Raw genomic sequence first — 19355 nt, 5'->3', positions numbered from 1 at the left:
CTTGACTCTCGAGGGGCTAACGACGGCTCTGGAATGCCATAGAAAACTATGAGAAATTAAACCAATGTATCGGCAATCTTGGCTCTGAGCCAACATACAACGTTAACAGTTTGTAATCCAAATGATGATTAAACAAAATATCATTTCGAGTTATTTCGAATTTATTTAAATATCCCGTTAAAAATTCTCTATTGAAATATTTAATTCCCTACTAGTGGTAACACTTAACGACGCGTGGATCTATGATCAACGCATGCGCAAAAATTCTTCAAGACGTGGAACGAAGAAGAGCTTTGTTTCTTCCACTTCACTTGAGCGGTTGAGCCAGTCAAAGTAATAACCGCTTCGCATTTACCAATTTTTTCCACTATCCGGCTTCAAATATGGTAAGTCCGACTTTGTAATCTGAGTCCATCTCAGTAATCCTTAATTTCAAATATTTTCTGTATTTTTATTCTCATTTTGAAGGATAATAGTTATATAATCCAATGCATATTGTGGGCATAAAACTTTCCACATGTTTTGGGAACCTTAAAATCTATTGCGAATGATGATTTAGATATTATTTAGTTTATGGTTTAAACTGAATTCTTAGTGAAGATATTATTCTAGGGCGGTCTGACTATTATATTAATATTTATCTAAATTAATGTATTTTCAAATCGAGATGCTCACATGCGATTTTTTCAGTCTCATCGAAAGTTCAGCGCTCCACGTCATGGGTCCATGGGATTCTATCCCAAGAAAAGGTCAAGGAGACATCGTGGTAAAGTAAAGGCTTTTCCCAAGGATGATCCATCCAAACCTGTACATCTAACAGCTTTCATGGGTTATAAGGCTGGTATGACTCACGTGGTTAGGGAAGCCGACCGTCCAGGATCTAGTAAGTATTCTAAAAACTAATCACTTGGAAGTAGGCCTAAAAAGAGCCTTGAATACTCGGTTATCAACTTTATCGTAGGATTTAGTATAGCATTTAAATACTTATTATTTTTCAATTTTCATCTTTGAAGTTAATATTTTCGTGGAATGTTACACGTTTCCTGTACTGAATATATTACAATTTTAAATGATGCTTCATTAGCCAAAAGGATTATGAATAAAACATGATTCCATTTTATTCACTGAATACATTAATTAGATTTTTATGAGAATTTTCAAGATTGGCAATCTTCTAATAACTCTATTTCTTCACAGAGATTAACAAGAAAGAAATTGTTGAAGCAGTAACTATTATTGAAACACCTCCTATGATGGTAGTAGGTGTTGTTGGTTATATTGAGACCCCTCATGGCTTGAGGGCCTTAGCTACAGTTTGGGCAGAGCACTTATCTGAGGACTGCCGTAGACGCTTTTATAAAAACTGGTATGTTGAAAATTTATTTGTTAGTACAAAATGGAAATGCACAGCAGTTTTTTTCATCACTATGATTTTTCTCATTTATTCATATATCTGCATTTCCATTTGAACTAAAAATTCAATTCATAAAAGTGTCAAATGAAACTAATAATTATGATCAGTCTTCCAATGACTATATGAGGACATTTGAAAGTTTACTAAGAAAAATCGAACTTGAAGTTCATGATTTTTTGAAGTGAAACAAGTGAGTACTCGTTTCCTCTTGATGTTGACCTCTATGTGAGAATACACATGATTGTGTTAACTCGTGAGGCAATTTTCAATGAGACGATGCTCGTCCTTGTAGGTTGAACATTGGCACAAACCATTCAATCAAACTGTGATAATTCATAATAACGATGAATCTAGGTATAAGAGCAAAAAGAAGGCTTTCACCAAAGCTTCAAAGAAGTGGTCTGATGACCTTGGGAAGAAGTCTATTGATAGAGACCTGAAGAAAATTATGAAATACTGCAAGGTTGTTAGGGTCATCGCTCATACCCAGGTAATTATGATAGAATTTTTTTTCACTAATAGAAATTCGTCTATTGTTTTATTCGTTTTTCAAGGATAGAACCAATCGTATCATTAATTTTGGTTGGTTATCGGGAAACAGAACTTATCTTTCTCCTTGAAACTCTCACTGTTAACGTTTGGAATGTGTTGAATTTGAAAATTGAAAACTTGGACTGTCAATCAACCAGAGCTTTTCTCAAGAAATATTTTAAGAAATTCATTACATTAGTTCTCTTAGCTCAAAAATACAATTCATGAATCTTTGAAGGAGAAAACAACGGAAGCACTAATCTTTTTTTGAAATTAGTACATTGAAAACATCATCAAGTTTGATAAATTTACCACAATATTACTGCTGATTTAATATCAAGTCAAAAATTTTTTAATATATGATTTTTCTCTATTATCTTCATTATCAAGTCTCGTCTAGGAAGAGCTCTAGCAAATTATTTCAAGTGGAGAATCTGTGTATATTTCCACTATAATCTCGTTATTTTATTCATTTTGCCCTTTTTAACGATTTGCACAATTAAACAGAAATGGTAAACAATTGTAAAAATTTTCAGTTTTCAGTCTTGTGAAAGCCAATAATTCATTATATTCATTTATTTTAGATGAAGCTTCTGAAAAAACGCCAAAAGAAATCTGACATTATGGAGATCCAACTAAATGGTGGCTCCATAGCAGATAAGGTTGAATGGGCAAGAAAACATTTTGAGAAGCCCATACCTATTTCCGAAGTGTTTGCCCAAGATGAAATGATGGATGTTATTGGAGTAACTAAGGGGAAAGGATTCAAAGGTAAATATATATATTTTTTTTTTTTTCAGTTTTTATTATCATGAATATGGGAGTTGGAATTTTTTTTAGATGACCATTACAGTATTTTACCATTCTTAATTTTTTTTAGGTGTTACCTCAAGATGGCACACTAAAAAATTACCTAGGAAAACGCACAAGGGTCTTCGTAAAGTAGCCTGTATTGGAGCTTGGCATCCTTCTAGAGTATCTTTCACCGTTGCCAGAGCAGGTCAGAAGGGATATCACCATCGTACAGAAATAAACAAAAAGATTTACAGAATCGGTTCTGGTATTCACACCAAGGATGGCAAAGTAAGTCTCAAACTGAACTTTTTTTTTTTCAAAATTGTAAATAGCGTTGATATGATGATACTCTTAGAGCCAAAAGGATTATGATAAATCTGTGATTAGGAATGATAGGACTGAAGTAGCAAGTTATAAAATAACTTTTATTTATTGTGAATATTAGATACTCATCTCGATTATTTTATTTTCAGGTCATTAAAAATAATGCCTCAACACAGTATGATTTGACTGAGAAAACAATTACACCAATGGGTGGCTTCCCTCATTATGGTGAAGTCAATAATGATTACATCATGATCAAAGGTTGCTGCATGGGTACCAAGAAAAGAGTTATAACATTGAGAAAGGTGAGAAATTTTAAATTTATCTAGATCGAGCAAGGATTCAGGGTTTTGAAATCAATTCAATGATTTTTAAATTTAATCTTTACCTTGCAATATTAAATTGTAATTTTCTTTACCCGCTGTATATTTACCATATAAAGTAAGGGTCTGATGGATTACAAACAGTTTAACAATTTTCTCAAATACTCTTGAATGCTTTGATGATTTTTCATTCATCCATTTAAAATTTTAGGCAACATCTTAATTTGAATTCTTTTTTTTTTTAGTCCTTATTGGTGCATACCAAACGTGTTGCTTTGGAGAAGATCAATTTGAAATTCATCGATACTTCCTCCAAATTCGGTCATGGTAGGTTCCAAACTGTTGCCGATAAAGCTGCCTTTATGGGTCCTCTCAAGAAGGACAGAATCAGGGAAGAAGAAAAAGCTGCTGCTGCTTCCAAAGCTTAGACTTGTTGACCTGAAAATTAGTTCAGAAATGATTTCAAATGTATTTTTAGATACGTTAATATTTAATATGTACATATCTGTATATAATATAATGATGTAATAAAAATGCATTGAAATTTTATTGAAAATGTTCCACTATTGGCGTCCTCCTGATTTTTAAAAAAAATTTTGATTGCTCACTTCGCACAAATTTTCTCTGAAATCTGAAAGATAGATAAAGAGATATATCAGAAAGGTAAAAGTATTGAGAAAATTTATTTTATGTGTAAACAAGTTAAAGAATGATGGCGGATCCCTAACAAAAGTTGATCGTTGATGATGAAGTGAATACTTGGTTTTTGCAATGAAGCCTAGGATCTGCATCTGAAGGCCCGCAAATATAAGCACTTACTCAATTCAGAATTTGGATGACATTAATAATAATCTCAACTTGGGGACCGTTGAAACAGCAAAAAAGAAAAGAAAAAACCTTTGTTCGCCAACGTTTCGAATCTATTGATTCTTCATCAGGGCTTCAGATTATAAAAAAAAATCCCTAAAATTGATGCCACCTCCTTAGAGGAACAGAACACAAACAAGTTCAACAAAACATTCATACATTGAAGAAATAAAGTGTCTTCAAAATGAAAATAACTCAATATTAAAACAAAAGCTTACTAAGCTAGATGAAAACTGCTTGAGTCAAAATAATAAAAATGTAAAGTATAATATTAATATAAGTCTATAATCTATTATATTTTTTTTACACAACCGCCATTCTCTTCTTTTATTCTTCATTGGAAATGAAAACAGGGAGAAAGAGGCCTTGACTAAGAGCCTATCGTATCATGTTATCACCTTACTGTAAATTCCTATCAACCCATAATTATTTTGAACCTTAATAATCAGATCAACTAGGTGAAATCAATAAATAATAACCAAGAATTAATTGAAAATAATGATTGGAATAATAATGGTAGTTCATAGTAGGTATACAATTTATATACAGAGACGTGTTGGAGCCACCAACAATTTGTTGCACTTGACGACGTCGTCATAGTGTATGTTATGGGTCCATCGACATGTCTTCAAGAGGTGTAAAGGTGAGATTTTCCTCACTCTCGTTATCAGCATAAACTCCATAGGTGTCAGGCTGAGGGCTGCTTTAGCATGCTGTGCCCAGCAGTGCTTGAAACTGCGGAGCACATCAGACCAGACGTTCTACAGTGCTATCCAGCGGTGGTGTACTTAGTTATGCCCATGCAGCGTACTATGCGGAGCTGTTGTGGTGTTGGGAACCATCATCTGATACTAATATGTCACTATCTTCTTCTCAATACCAAAGGGTGATAAGATGCTTTCGAACCCACTTATAGCGTGTAGGAAAAATATGTCCTGGGGGCCATGTTTGAAGAGTGGAAAATAAAGGACGTAGTCTGTATACAGACTACTCTTTCAGTTTTTTTTTTCAGATTCCCTTGGTTTCCAGTTCAATCTTCAACATTGTCCAAACCACTTTATGTAGCAGGAACCCTGCATCAATTACATTGCAATGTTTGACCATCATCAACTTCAATGGCGATGGCAAGGAATGTATCGTACAACTTGTTTTTTGGCAGTTTTTCCCATTTTGAGAAAATTCCTCTAATTTTGATCGGGTGCATCTCGGTTTTTAGGAAAAAGTTTACAAAATTGTAATGAATTTAAATCTCTAAAACCTTCTTATTCCAATTTTATTTTTCAATTGGTTCCTGGTTAATATTTTTTTATTTTAGCTGATCTTGATAGTAATACACAATAAGGTGAAAACATGCCACGATAACATTCGAAAAAATGTCCTCATCGTCACCATTTTTTTCATAAGAATCCCATTAACTCATGAACCGTTGAGTTTTTACCCAAAGTATGGCATATTTCCTTATGCCAACCACCTACGATTTTGAAACGGTTATAAATGACCGTCCTAGTGCAATAAGTCTCGTAAATCGTCTGGACAAAAAGTCATCCATATGGTTCACAGATGGATCAAAAACAGAGAAGGGCACCGGCATTGGGATATATGGACTGAGGATCTCTAAAGCCCTGGGAAGTGAGCCCTCGATTCTACAGACCGAGATAATGGCTGTTTATGTATGCGCTCAGGAGTGTCTTAAAATGAATCTCAAGGGGGCGCATATCTACATCACCACGGACAGCCAAACCACGCTGAGATCCTTGGAATCGTGTTGCCAGGGGTCTCTGCTGACTTGGGAATGCCGTAACACCATAAAGTAACTGGCCAGAGGAAATAAGGTGACTCTACTATGGGTACCAGGCACTGATGTGGGGTGGAAGGAAATGAAAGAGCTGATGAACTTACAAAATGTGCGTGAAGGTTAACACCCACCTGGACCTCAGCCTTTCTTTGGAATAGAAAAATCCAATATAAAGCTGCGGTCCAGCTATGGGAGTTGAACAGCAGGACAATCCACTGGACTAACACTCCTAGACTTGTTCAGGCAAAGAAATTCGTGAAGATTTCACCTACCTACGCCAGAAAGCTCCTGAAGCTGCCATGAGCCGAGCGTCGGGTGATGGTGGGACTGTTGACGGGGCACTGTCGGTACAAACATCATTTGTACCGTATGGGAAAGTCAGCAGACGAGATTTGCATCAGGCTCTGTGGATCGGAAGCAGAATCAGCCGAACACTTGATATGCAAGAACCATTCACATGGCTAAGTCGGTCCTGGATACCAGAGAGGTAACGGCTAAGGCCCCTAAGGAGGTTGTCAGTTTTATTAACATCATTGACGACCTCCCTGGGTTTCTATGAATGAGTAGGGTAGAGAACAAAAGATCTGCATGGTCGCAGTTCCCGGAAGGCTTACCGAACCAAAACGACCCCAGTTCAAATAAAAAATAATAATGGCATATTGCCGAAATTGTCGTCAAAAAATCTATCTAATGATAATATATTGGGTGTGCCATTTGAACTGTCTTGATTGCCGACTCGGATGTGGGTCTACTGTTCCTTGGCGCAGTGTGTCGGGTTTGTGAAGAGTTTGGAATGAAAATAAATATAAAAAAGACCAAAGTTATGGTCATTATAAGATCCCAAAATGTCCCGCGACCGGTTCAGATAAACGGACAAGTTCTGGAGCAGGTAGATAGGTTTCGGTACCTAGGGTGCTGGGTAGATTGCAAACTGGATCCAGACATGTAGGTTAGATCAAGAATAGAACAAGCCAGAAACTGCTTTGTGCGACTTGGGAAGCTTCTCTCGGACTCGCGGATCGGCCTCGGTCTACGTTTGAGACTATCAAAATGCTACGTTTGGTCAACACTATTGTATGGAGCCGAAACATAGACGCTCAAAGCGAATACCATCAATAAATTAGAAGCTTTCGAGATATGGACATATCGTAGAATCCTTAAGATATCATGGACTTCACACACAACAAATGAAGAAGTATATTATTGCGCAGGTTGGGGATCGAACGTGATTATAAATTTCAAGATTATAAAGATCCGTAAAACATCTTATTTGGGCCACATCTTGAGAAACGGCAAATACTGTTACGTTCAACTCATTATAAAGGGAAAAATCGAAGGAAGGCGCGGGCTGGGAAGAAAGAAACTGTCATGGTTGAGAAATAAACGACAGTGGACTGGTCTAAATTTCGAACAACTCATAAGAACCGCCGAAAGCAGAGAGGAATATGCCATGGTGATATCCAATCTTCATTGACGGAGAAGGCACATTAAGAAGAAGTATAGTAGTATGTTTCCGGTATAACCGGAATTTGTAGAGATCTGAAAATATTTTAGGGAGAATGATCATTATCTCAAACCCTAATATGCAAATTTTCAGCTTAAAATTATGATTAGTTTTCAGAAACGTCTAATAGGCCGTTCCGGTGAATCACCCTGTATATGTTGTACCTCTGAAATTTTTCAATAGAATATGTATATGTTTCCCTTATTTTTGACGGTATTTAGTTTCTATTCACCCTTCGAATGTCCACATCAATTATACGTTTCAAAAAATTGAGATCGATTACTTTTTTATCAGGTCCATCTAGTTCACGTTAAATTCATGTTGTATGTTTTTGGTTATGCGATATTTCAAGGGGGGTAGCAAAAATGTAGGGGGGCCTGGCCGAACCTTAGCGACGCCACTGCTACAGTGAGTCCAACCTAATTAATAACACCATTTTAGCTCAAAATTCGCAAATAAAGACATTTGAAAAAAATAATAGTCTCATTCTTCCTAATAGGAGTTGGTAAAAAATTGGCCTGAATTCATTCGTTATTTGTCATTTCGCATTAATCGCTCCACACATTTATCTTATTTTTGTAGTTTTTACTCCATAATTTTTGGCGCGTGGAATAGTCACCTTGACATATATTAAGACATGCGTAGAAAGGTTGTAATTTGAAAGGAAAGCTACGCGACGCCATTTGCAATACTACGCGTGCTTTTTTGGAATCTGCTCTCATCGCATTATAATTGTGTATCTGAAAATATTGAAATTTTTTATGCAGAAATAATAGTAACAAATTAGAAAAATGAGCCCTACTATAGATCCTAGTAAACTGAAAGTGACTGAGTTGAGAGAAGAACTACAAGCCCGCGGATTAGATACAAAAGGAAACAAGCCGGTACTTGTGAAGCGTCTCAAAAAAGCTTTGGAAGAAGAGCTTAATAAAGGTATTATTTTGAAGGAATATTGAAACACATTTCTTTATTTCTTGCCAGTATCCTTCTGAGAATACGTATACATGTTCATTATTTTTGGTATTTACAGTTTGTTTACTTCTTGGACTATACCAAACATGTATTCTATAGCCATCGAATTATTTCAGAATTACCAGATACTTCCATAGCTGATACATCCACTGAAGATCTTGATTGTTCACGTACTGATGAAGCAAGTATAAATGAGGCTGAACCTGAGCCTGAAGCAGAGGTAGAATCTGAACAAGAATCGAAGACAGTATCGGAGACTGTACCTGATGAAAAAGATGTTGAAACATCACCAGAAGAAAATGTAAGAGGAGAAATTGCTAATACATAGATATTTTTCAGCAATTGTTGGTTTTCTAATGTTTTTAGGTTGATGAACCTACTGGCGCTACCGAAAATGTGGATGCATCTGTTATTGATGAAAAAACCAATGGACAAGTACGTGATATAATTAAAAATGTCTATATTTATTTGTAACTAATTCTTAATCTTTAGGATACATCCAAAATAGAACCTATTGAAAATAAACAAGAACCTAAAGATGAAGGAGAGAAGGAAGTGAGTTCAGATAAAAATGATGTAGAAATGAAAGAAGTATCTGCAGTATCTGAAGATAATCAAAAAGGTGAAAAAAGAAAGAGATCTGATGATTCTTCAGAAAGTGCTCCTAAAAAGAAAGTTTTTAAAATAACTGAAGATGAACCAGATATTGATCCCACCAAAGTTCTTCTGAGTTGGTGTAAGTATTGAGTAATTTTAAGCGAATTGGGGTAATACTATGAAAGTGAGAGAACTAATAAAAGCTTATGAATAAATTATATTCTTACTATTTTTGAGTCTGATTACGAAAATGTTATCCGCATTTCTATAATTTCATTAGTTTTTGAGAAGAAAATTCACAAAGTTTTCACATTGTAGGGGGGAGAGCTTTTATTATTTCTTTCACTTCCATAGTATTACCCAAATTGGTCCTATTCTGTAACCAGAATAGAAACAAAGAATCATTATAATCTGAGAAATCAGAATGTTTCACTTTTATCGCGTCCAAATTTGGTATTCTGTATCCAATTTGTTTTCTATCAACAAATGTAGTTCGTAATTGATATCCATAGTAATTCTACTTGAGTTGTAGAATACCAAGTTGACAATTCCGATTCAACAGGTGCATTTTTATTCAATCCATACTATCTCTATTTGATTTGAAGCTACAGAATAGGGATGTCTATATTGATTGAATTTTTTTAGATGATTCTGATTTGCATTTGATTGTGGACAAGCAGTCCTTCTTATCTGCTAAACCAATTCATGACGGTTTATTTGGATATGCATGGGCGGGCGTTAGAGCAACACATGGTATTAATGCTGGAAAGGTAAATTTCTATCATCCTTAAATGGAAAGATGATTCTTATGGAATATCTCATTTTATTCTAGGTACGTTATGAAGTTAAACTTACTGAAGAAATGAATTGGGAAGATTTCACTAATCAACGTAGAGAAAGACAAGAAAAAGCAAAAGAAAGACGCGAAAAGGAAAAGCAGAAACAAAAAAATCAATCTAAAGCTGAAGAAGCTAAAAAAACAGATTCCAAAAGTGAAACTGATGATACAAAGGAAAGCGATGAAAAACCTAAAGATGAACAGATGGATGTAGATGATAAGTCGAATGAGGTAGAAAAGTCTGAAAATTCCAATGAAGAAAATGCAACTGCGACTGTTGAAGAAACTAAAATGGATACCCAGGAACCCACAGAAACCTCAAAAGATGAAGAAGCTGATAATAAAGTCTCTGAATCTAAAGAAGATGAAAATAAAGTATCATCTGAATCTAAAGAAGAAGAAAGCAAGGAATCATCTGAAGTAAAGGTAGAATCCGATTTGCCTAATAATGAACAGAAAGATAATACTGAAGAACCTGAGAAGGAAGTTGTTGAACCTACCCAACCAATTCTCACTCATATATTCAGGACTGGTTGGTCTATTGGAAAAACTAGTTTACAATTGGGAGAAGAAAATCATTCATTTGGGTATGAATCTACTGGTAAATTTGTTTCCAATAAAGAATTCAAGGATTTTGCTGCATCTTATAAGCTGGGAGATGTTGTTGGTGCATATTTGGTGAGTGTTTGTTTCCCATTTTTATTTATATTATACCTCATAGCCTTGTGGAACCTTCATATTTAGAACCTCAATATGAGATCTCTGAAAATATTTATACATTTCCCTATTCTTGAAATTTGAGCTCAATAAAGTTTATTACTACTTCTTATTATCATAACATTTAAATTATCTCACAAAAAAAATGTTAACAAAGTTATTCTAAGTAAATTGCACATATTTTTGTAGTTTTTCGTGATTAATTTGATAATTTTGATTCGATTTTCTCTTTATTTCATTTCTTTGCCCTAAAGTTAAATTATATAGTTTTTTAGGGGTAAGAATGTTTTCCCAAACTTCCCATCTTGTTTTTCTTGAATCTTGAAAATTTTTTTTTTTTATTATTTCCAGAGTATCTCAACCGAAAATGTTGAAATGAGATTCACTGTAAATGGTGAACTTCAACCAGAAGTTATATCAATACTACGTACTGAATTACCAGAAGATAACTTTGCACTATTTCCTCATGTATTATCTAGAAATTTCGGTTTTGAGTTGAATCTAGGAAACAAGGAAGAAGCATGGTTCCCCTGCCCTGAAGGATTAGAAGATTATTCTTTCCTTCAAGCTGTTGAAGAAAAAATTGTAGGACCTGTAAGACCAGAGAAAAGAGAAGAATGCGAGGTAAAATAAATTTTATTTTTTCAATGTTCATTGTGCTTGAATTTGCGAAGGTATGTTTTGAGAATGCATGTTTCTGTTAAAAAAATTTGTAGCAAAGCATTGAAGATTTGTAGTTTATTTTTTTGGTAAGTAGCCTGCAGTTTTGCTTTTTTTTTCAATAACAGCTTGCTGACTAATACCGGGTTAAGTAATACCAGGTTGAATATTATTCTGGTATTTATTTTATTCGGTGTGCACTGAGCATTCCATTTGGAAGATTAGTAAATGCCGGCAACACTTTACAGTTCTAGGGATTTTCGCTCGCTTGTTAGTATTCCTGTCGGAACTATAATCACAGTATAGCGACCCTTATAATGTGACGACCATAATAGAACATGTATTTTCTTTAACTATTTATTCGTGATTTATTCATCTTTTCATCTATGGGATTATGATAATTTTAAATGATTGATTTTAAATTTAGAATGGAAATGACTGAAAATATTAAAAAAAATGGTCTTTCTGATAAAAAAGACTATCTCTCTAACGGAGAGTGACCAAAAGTAAAAGAATCAAATTAGGCTAGCATAAGTCTAAATTAATAGATAACCACCGGGGTTTCGCTATTGATCTGGACTGTTGATAGTCCAATTTGGTTTATTTATTAACTAAAGAGTTAAAATTTCTAATTTTGTATATACACAGAACTGATAGAACAAAAATTTGTTATAGGTTATAAAAGTAAAAAATCCGTCTCTTTTGAGGGTTTAGTATAATCTGGTAGTAGTAAATTCAATGTGCGGTTCAACAGAAATTAAAAATTTAACTTGAGTTGAAAAATAATCTTGGATTAGATTCTTATAATATTCCTTTTATGCAGCTTCTAATTTTCAATAGCCAGATTTTCATTTTTATTATATTCTGTTATAGTCTAATGACTCTAATGCAACATAAAATTTCAATTTATTTCAGGTTATAATGATGTGTGGTTTACCTGGATCTGGCAAGACACATTGGGTAAATGAATATTTGAAAGCCAATAATGATAAACCAACAAATGTAATTGGATCGACACATTTGTTGGACAGGATGACCGTAAGTTATATGTGATCAAATTTTGAATTCGATTTTTTGAATATGAACTCTGATATATTTCAATTACGGATAGAGAATTTCCATGATAAATATATTTGTATCCTCAAACGAGTTATGTCCTAATTTGAAACATTTTTACAAACTTCTCATATTCATTTTTATAAACTATAAATTCAAAGTAAAAGAGTTTATCTACTCCTATTGAATTATAAACTCATTATTCAACTGCTTTTGAGCAATTAATAGTATCTATTAACAAACAGCGTGATTTATAATAACTCACTGCTATAACTCACTATTATAAATCGGAAAATATGGATCTGTGCTTCTATACTTCTCTGCTTCTATTCGATTGGCCGAAAGGGAACATTCCATTATTGTTATTGAGGGGAGGAATGTCCGAGGGAATGTCACTTTTGACGTTTTCAAATTAAGTTGATATCTAATTATTGTGAATGTTTTGCTGAAAACGATTAATTCAGATAGTGAAGATGAAATATTATAAAGGTATACATTTCCAAAAGACAAACAGCTAATGTTACCATACAGAATTAATTGCCCGACAAATATAAAGGAGTTTGAAAAAATTTTCAAGATTGGTGTAGCAGTAAGATCATTAAGTAATGGTTTACAGGGAATGTTTTTTGGTATATTTTAATGCATTTTCATAGGCAATTATTAAGGTTTTTCAATAAATTTCTATGTCTGTACTCTGTACTGGATTCGAGCTAGTTGAAGCTAGTTCGATTGTGATTGGTAGCACTAAGTTTCCATCTCTCTTGTACGGGATTGAGCACATTATGTTTATTTCCCGTTCCTTCTGTCTTTATTCTAAGTCTGTATTTTTTTCTTAGTATTTATTGATATAGTCGTAGATAAAGTATAGTATTCAACTTGCGGTAATGTAGGTCATAACTCACTTGATGAATTACAGCACTCGCCTGCGGCTCGTGCTGCAAACATCATCTGCGTGAGTTATGACCTACATTACCGCTCGTTGAATAATATACTATAAATATTTCTGCCATAAAAGAAATAATAACATTTTATTTTGAAATCGTCACAAATTTTCTTGAGGTTGAAAATGGATGAAATTCAAGGTCTTTTCAATCAGGTACATGGCCAACCTTTGAAATCTACGTACAATGGTCAGTGGAATATACTGATGGAAAAACTGCAAAGATGTCTTAACCGCCTTGGTGATATTGCCGCACAACGTAGGAGAAATTATATACTTGACCAGGTGAGTTGATATTGATAGTATCATTTAGGGGTAGTTACTGGACTGTAGGATCAACTTTTGGTTGTCAATTTTGAAAATCATCTTGAGAATAATTAGTTTGTTTTGGTTTTCAATTCCTTCCAAATATTTTGCAAAAGTTCCATCGTTTTTTGTAAATTTTGATAAAGGTGAACCTACATGTCTTGGTGTTTTTTTTTTGTGGTTTCTTAATAAATTATGGGTAGGAATTTAAAAGGAAATGTTCAGTATCCACAACTAGGTGCAACAAGAAATGTAAGTAAGTCCAACATTCGCTGATATTCTTCAAAACAGGTAACATTATCAATTTGCTCTTCCTCTTTTAGAGGTTCGTCTTTTAAACAGAATCACAAAAGGTTGGTACCTTTGACTCATTACATAACTTTATGATGATTTCGATAATCCATACAGGGTGTAAATTCAATATATGTACGTCTATGTGAAATCCAAGCTACTTGACTTTTTGAAAACTCCCGAAAGGAGGATAAAATAAGATTTAATTCAATTATCAGAATAACTGTGTGGTAGAATTCAAATTCATCGGAGATAAATTGCTAAAACTTCCCAATAAATTAACAAGTTTTCAACTTTTGCAGATGTCTTTATCTCTGTACAAAAAATATGAAACAATTCTAAAATAAATTCAGATTGCTCAATGTTGAGTTTATAATGGTCATTTGAATTCTGACAAAAACACTATATTTGGATATGGACTTTCAGGAAATATATAAAGAATTATGGTGGTGAAAAGTTTACTTGGTATTCCCGCTTTCGTGCTTAATAATTGATTAATTTTCGTAAGATTTATGATTTGTAACTGACTCGGTGCTGAATTTAGTTTGGATTCATTTGAGATCATTCCATTGTTTTAGTAGTTTTTATTGAATGAACAAAAAGGAAATACCCATATTACATATATAAAAATTACACCCTGTTTATTGGATTTCTATTGCAAATTATAAGCAACTTTCAAATAAAAATTATAGTACCAAGTAATATTACCTTAGGCATCATTTGATGGCTTCATATGTTTTGAATAGACACTATATTACATGTTATTTGATAGTTGGACCTTGTGACAGGTATGTGTTAGTTTTAAGGTAGTACAATCAAAATGTTACTTAAAAATTTGAAGAACTATGCCAAAATTGGAGAATTTCACAAGCTGAAGGTTTTTCTGATGGTAGAAGAATAAGTATCAACTACAAGATAGCATATTTAATTCTTTTGTTCAACTACTAAAGATCAAAATAAAGGATAAATAAATATAATGAGAATATGGAAATATAGATCCACAAATTTGAAGAAAAATATTCATTGATTTATTTAGGTTAGGTCAGCAGTTATTGAGGTGTGTTTCAAAAATATGATGATTCCTAATCAAATACACCATACAAAACTACACTTTTTATTGTTTGAAAGTTTTATATTGATTTTCTAAAGAAATCATGTACTCCAAAATATACCGTTTGGCTTTTCGATGTTTTCTTTTGGGATATAACTTACATTTATGACATGAGATTAGAAGAAAATACAAATACCACATGATTTTCATAAGAGTTGAATATGAGTAGTTTTTAATGATTCATCAATTGAATATATGAGCATATTGCATTAAAAGACATCGATATATTGATAGGTTGCCTTGAATTTCAGAAACTTATGATTCAACTGGCTATCGGTGTTCAGTATAAATATTAATATTTTTTTGATCGTATCTGAGCGATATAATTTTCAAATACCTTGAGCAATATATGTATACTATGGGCTTACGAGTTCCATCAGAAATATTGCACGTCTATCAAGTATTAAAGTTTAATTAAACTAGAATATTCCATAAATATTGTCCTGAATTATGCTCTTTTGAATACAATCTCATTAAGTTGTAAATGTGTGAAGAAATGTTTTATCTTGAATTATGCTGGTGCTTATTCTTTCTATCATCCTTTTAAACCGTTCAAGACTTGTTTTAATGAATGTCGGATTTGAATCCGATCCAATTATTTGATAACGATAATATATTATTGAGCGTTATGGCAGACAAACGTGTTTCCATCGGCCCAACACCGCAAATTGCGGGCTTTTGAGGGCTTCAAGAGACGTGCCGTGGTTGTAGTTGTTGGTGATGAAGAATACACTAAGCGCCAATCTCTGAAGGAAGCAGCAGTCGGTAAAGATGTCCAAGAATACACCATTATGGAAATGAAAGGTATATACTTAATGAAGAATACGATTACTGTTTTTTTTTTCTCTTTCAATTCTTAATCCACCAATATATTCCGAATCCTTATAATACTTTCATACTTATTTCTCAAAGCTTCAAAATTCATCAAAAGGATTGTATAAAAACAACTAAAATTCAATGCAATTGAGAAATTAGTACACATTCCTAATTTCTCCCATAGACTCTCCTCAAATTGTTCAATGATAAAATACTCGGAGAGTAATGAAGATCTTGATTGTCTTTTCAACAAGTTTTCGTTTGGTTGGGTTGCTAATTTGGTTAGTTAGATAAATAATATGAAGAAATAATAAGAATTGAATTCTAGCAAGTCCTGCTAGAGATCAATATTTGTTACATGCTGTATCAAAACGACTAATAATAATTTCTAGCTTCAATATATACATATTGAGAAAGACTAACACAAAGTTCATGCAGTACTTTCTTCCACAAATGTTGAAATGAAAGATAAAATTTAATATTAATTCTTGTATAGATGTAGTAAAACATTTCAATTCTTATCGAAATAAATTTTTTACATTCATTTAACACTTCCCAACAATCTCTTTCGTATGAAAGATGTGCATTCAGTTGGAAAGTTTGCATAACAGAAATTAGGAGACAGTTGAGAAGACATTATCAATGATAAATTTCAATGATCTTCATTACTAATTATGATTTCGCACGTAAACTGATCCCTTCTCGATTTCTTTTAGCAAACATGTCATTGCCAACTCCGGGAGATTTGTGTGATGAAGTAATATACTCAGACTTGAATGAAGAAGAGGCTAAAGCTAAGGTGTCTCAATACAACACTGAAGGAAAGGCAGCAGTTAACCAGAAGAGAAAATATAGAGACGATAATAAAAATCGATATTATAATCGTATGTATAGATTTTTCAGAAATATTCAACATAATTTGATGGATCATTATTATAGTATAAAAAAAATTATTTCAAATTTTCATTCCACAATTTATAACATATTTATATACATGAACGTTCATTTCAGGCGCACCATATAATCGCGGAGGTAATTATCATGACAGGGGACCTCCAAGGTATGACAGGGGACCTAGAAACTGGAACCAGTTACCTCCAGGGCGTAACCCAAGGGATAGACGACCACCACCTCCTCCTATGTCAGGAGGCCGCGATTGGATGAGAAATAACAGAGGACGTGAGTAAATTATTTTTTAGTGTTGAAATTTACAATACTCTTTCAGTAGGTGGTAGCTCTTCAAAATACATTATTCCACGAAATGACGAAGTTGAAAAAAATGTTTGGCCATAATTACTGAACATGTGATTAATGATCATGAATCATTTGCACTCTTGCTTTATGTCTGGGAGTTTATGCTTGAAATATTCTATGAAAATAATGGGCATCCATCAAATAAGTTATCCAGAAATTCAGCTTTACGAGTACTTTTCTTGATTTGTTAATTTCAATCATATCTTTTTCAGCTCCACGTCCTGTAACCGACAGAAATTCTAGGGATAGCAGGCCCGTGAATTATAACAGAAACCGTAACCAAAGTGGCGGCGGAAGGTCAAACTGGCAATCTGGAGGCAATGGCTATGGTCAAGGCGGATGGGGTGGCCAACAGGGAAATTGGAATTCTGGCAACCAAGGTTGGGGATCCAATTATCAGCAACAGGGAAATTGGAATGCCAACAACCAGAATGACTGGAAATATGGAGGGGGTAACAACCAAGGCTATAATCAGCAAGGTTATGGACAAAATTGGAATAACTATTACGGACAATACTCTCAGAACTGGTCAGGCCAAGTAAGTAACTTTTGTTGAAATGATGTGATTCTTGAGTAAGGTATAAAACTCTAAATCAAAAATGTAATATTTTTGAATGTTTGGAAATAATTATACTGTAGAAATACTTGACTTTCTTATCTGAAGTTCGATACTGTAACAATAGCAAAAATAAAGTATGGCGACCTATGTACCTAGTGTATCAAGGAATGTTGATATTGGAAAAGAATTTCAGTAGTTTTTATGTGTTTGTTGGCTTATGTGCTTTTGTCAACCGACCTGAGAATTATCATACTATACTACAGAAATCGAATTTTGAATTGTGTAGTGTTGTCTTTGAACAATTAGAAAATATTGAAAACTTTGGAATATTTAATTTTAAAATAGCTTTTTTATTGAAAGAGTTTTCAATCTTTATTCAAGAATCACATATAACTCCATATTCTCTTCCCTCTGTATAACATCATATTACATATAAATCAATAAAGTATCCTTGACAGGCGCAACAGTCAGATGGGAGCTCCAATCAGTATGCACAGTGGGCTCAATACGCTCAGCAATATGCCCAAGGACAAAATGCAAAATACACCAATGCTACTTCTAAGAAATGAAACCCCCTGCAGGAGATAGTTAATGCCTTTATTTATTGACCCTCTGTCTTCTGAAAAATGTTAAATTTAATGATATCTTAATCTTTTTTCATAATTACTAAATTTAGTTCGATCTCTACTAATGAAGATGTGTAATTTTTGTAATATTGTAAAAAAATGGTTATAGGTTTATTGATTCTGAATGGGGTTTTGTAATTTTAATATTGTATATAAAATTTAAAGTACAAGTCATTTTAGCTTGGTTTGTTTGATGTTAGAGTGTACAAGTATTATATTTTATTATTAGATCATTTCAATTATGGATTTCACGTAAGTGTAATATAAAATATCAGATGATAATTGTATTTACTTTACTATAAAGTATAGAATTTTTCCAGAAATATTTTTATGTTCTGAATTTCCATAAGTTCACCAAGGGCCGTTTGATTTTGATCATAGAACCGATTATGACGAAGAAGAAATTATGCCTTTCTGTGGAATTAGATTGAGTTTTTTGGGAAATAAGAGTTTAAATTTTCGAGAAAAAAGTTCTATAAAAAGTTCATATAAAACTTTAAGCATTTAAATTTGGTATAGAAGTTATAATAATATAATATAATGAACTTTATTTTTCTGACCTTAAATCAGTACAGGTGTACTGGTACCAAGGCTTCAACTCATATAACAAATCTAAATTAACAAATCACTTCTATCGAAAAAAAACAAAAAAAAAAAACAAACAATTACAAACATTGAGGTTAATTAAGTTCTAGGTATTCTCTTAGATTACGGCACATCTTCTTTGGATTGTTTGAGTCAGTTGAAGCATACATCAATACCAAGGGATCAAATTGAACAAATTTGCAGTATTTGTGTTTATAGTATAATTATCGTCATTCAGATTCTGTATTCAATTGAAGTTATGAATACATTCTTACATTTGGGAGTTGCTAGTCTCTAGGATATTAGGTGCTAATGGGTGGAACGTAAACTTTTCAGGACACTAATTTTTTTTAATTAGCAGAATTTTAATTATTTTAAAATGCAAATTGAACAAGTTTTTAATCTCTGGACCATTCCAAGCAGTTGATTAATCAGATGACATTTTTAATTGTTTTTAATTCACAAGACAATATC

At 33.2% G+C, this 19355-nt stretch overlaps 2 protein-coding genes and 1 non-coding gene across 4 annotated transcripts; all 3 read left to right on the top strand.

The window, feature by feature from the left end:
• The first annotated feature begins 232 nt into the window (after positions 1 to 232).
• Positions 233 to 3936, top strand: LOC123673048 (60S ribosomal protein L3-like). The gene is made up of 8 exons (XM_045607456.1): positions 233 to 386; positions 691 to 883; positions 1198 to 1366; positions 1769 to 1904; positions 2530 to 2716; positions 2826 to 3028; positions 3214 to 3369; positions 3633 to 3936. Exons 1-8 carry the CDS (start codon positions 384 to 386, stop codon positions 3813 to 3815), a joined length of 1230 nt encoding a protein of 409 aa, XP_045463412.1. The 5' UTR covers positions 233 to 383; the 3' UTR covers positions 3816 to 3936.
• LOC123674317 lies at positions 548 to 626 on the top strand. Its single transcript, XR_006746659.1, has one exon. It is a non-coding gene; the product is annotated as a small nucleolar RNA U43 (small nucleolar RNA).
• Positions 3937 to 8206: 4270 nt separating the features above from the next.
• On the top strand, positions 8207 to 18619 carry LOC123672328 (heterogeneous nuclear ribonucleoprotein U-like protein 1). 2 transcript variants are annotated; one of them, XM_045606406.1, is made up of 14 exons: positions 8207 to 8486; positions 8642 to 8826; positions 8892 to 8960; positions 9018 to 9261; positions 9768 to 9892; positions 9955 to 10638; positions 11029 to 11301; positions 12253 to 12375; positions 13490 to 13618; positions 15677 to 15845; positions 16574 to 16741; positions 16869 to 17036; positions 17324 to 17649; positions 18129 to 18619. In XM_045606406.1, the coding sequence occupies exons 1-14, from the start codon at positions 8345 to 8347 to the stop codon at positions 18237 to 18239; spliced, it is 2916 nt and encodes a 971-aa protein (XP_045462362.1). In that variant the 5' UTR covers positions 8207 to 8344; the 3' UTR covers positions 18240 to 18619. The 2 variants fall into 2 exon arrangements, with proteins under 2 accessions (XP_045462362.1, XP_045462363.1); XM_045606407.1 differs by having other exon boundaries at positions 18117 to 18619.
• Positions 18620 to 19355: the final 736 nt, after the last annotated feature.

Source organism: Harmonia axyridis, chromosome 2, assembly GCF_914767665.1.
Source record: "Harmonia axyridis chromosome 2, icHarAxyr1.1, whole genome shotgun sequence".
Classification (NCBI taxonomy): Eukaryota; Metazoa; Arthropoda; class Insecta; order Coleoptera; family Coccinellidae; genus Harmonia; species Harmonia axyridis.
The sequence above is the reverse complement of the archived record's forward strand: the minus strand, read 5'-3'. Positions and strand labels throughout refer to the sequence as shown.